Below are 967 nucleotides of genomic sequence, written 5' to 3'. Positions count from 1 at the left end.
TTATATTACCACCCTCCTGTAAACCTTACGATGAAGCAGTGCACTCCTACAGGCCGTGATGCACCAGTCTCCGTTTATTGCACCTGTAGAAGTTGCAGAGTATCCTGGTCCATGTGGAACCTCTGCAGCCTGCAAAAGAGCCGCTGTCAAGCTTTTGTGATGTGTAGTGTGAAGGTCGATTCGGTCCTCAGTGATGTGGACACCGAGGAACCTTGAAGCTGACTGCTCTCCCACCGTAGTCCCATTTGATGGCGATGTGTCCGTGTCCCTCTCTTGCTGTTCTGTAGTCCACAATCAGCTCCTTGGTTTTGCTGACGTGAGATGGAGTTGGTTATCCTGCAGCAAGATGTGGGTTTCGACCTTCCTTTCTGTAAGCGTCTCGTGCCCGTCGGTGATCTGCCGCGATGACGGTCGTGTCGTCAGCCGAAACTTCACAATGGTGTTGGAGCTGTTTTTGTGGCCACGCCAGTTGTGTTGTGAATTAGGAGTAGAGGAGAGGCTGAGCATCAGCCTTAAGGGCTCGTATTGAGTATCAGTGAATGTGATGTTTCCGCACCCCACACTGCTGGGGTCTGCGCGTTCAGGAAGTTCAGGATCCAGTCAGAGGGCGCTGTTGAGGCCCGAGGTCTCTGAGCTTGATGACCAGCTTTTGAAGGCACAATGGTGAATTTGAAGGCTGAACTGTAATCAATGAACAGCATTTCACAGTTATAGTGTTCTCTGGTCCAGGTGTGAGAGGGCAGTTGGATGGTGAGGGCTATTGGCTGTCGTTCTGTTGACCATGTTTGCCTGTAGGGCCAAAACTGCAGGGGTTCCAGAGAGTCAGGGAGGCGAGGAGGTGATGAAGTTTTGACTAACCGTCAAAGCACTTCATTATGATGGAAGTGAGTGTAACTGGCGGTAGTCGTTCGAGGCTGGTGATTTTTTGACTTTTTTGGGGGACAGGGAAACGATGGCTGGAGTGTTT

General features: G+C 51.0%; 1 protein-coding gene across 1 annotated transcript in view; it reads right to left on the bottom strand.

Moving 5' to 3' along the window:
- Positions 1-294: 294 nt before the first annotated feature.
- The window catches only part of LOC104954655 (sentrin-specific protease 6-like), a 7,300-nt gene continuing 6,627 nt past the window's right edge, over positions 295-967 (bottom strand). The window contains exon 8 of the mRNA XM_010781824.1: positions 295-572. Within this exon, the coding sequence (XP_010780126.1) occupies positions 295-572 (278 nt within the window). The remainder of the gene's footprint in view (positions 573-967) is intronic.

The sequence above is a fragment of the Notothenia coriiceps genome, unplaced genomic scaffold (genome assembly GCF_000735185.1).
Source record: "Notothenia coriiceps isolate Sejong01 unplaced genomic scaffold, NC01 NC01_scaffold00023586, whole genome shotgun sequence".
Lineage (NCBI taxonomy): Eukaryota > Metazoa > Chordata > Actinopteri > Perciformes > Nototheniidae > Notothenia > Notothenia coriiceps.
Note: the sequence above shows the minus strand (reverse complement) of the source record. Positions and strands in the feature narration are given on the sequence as shown.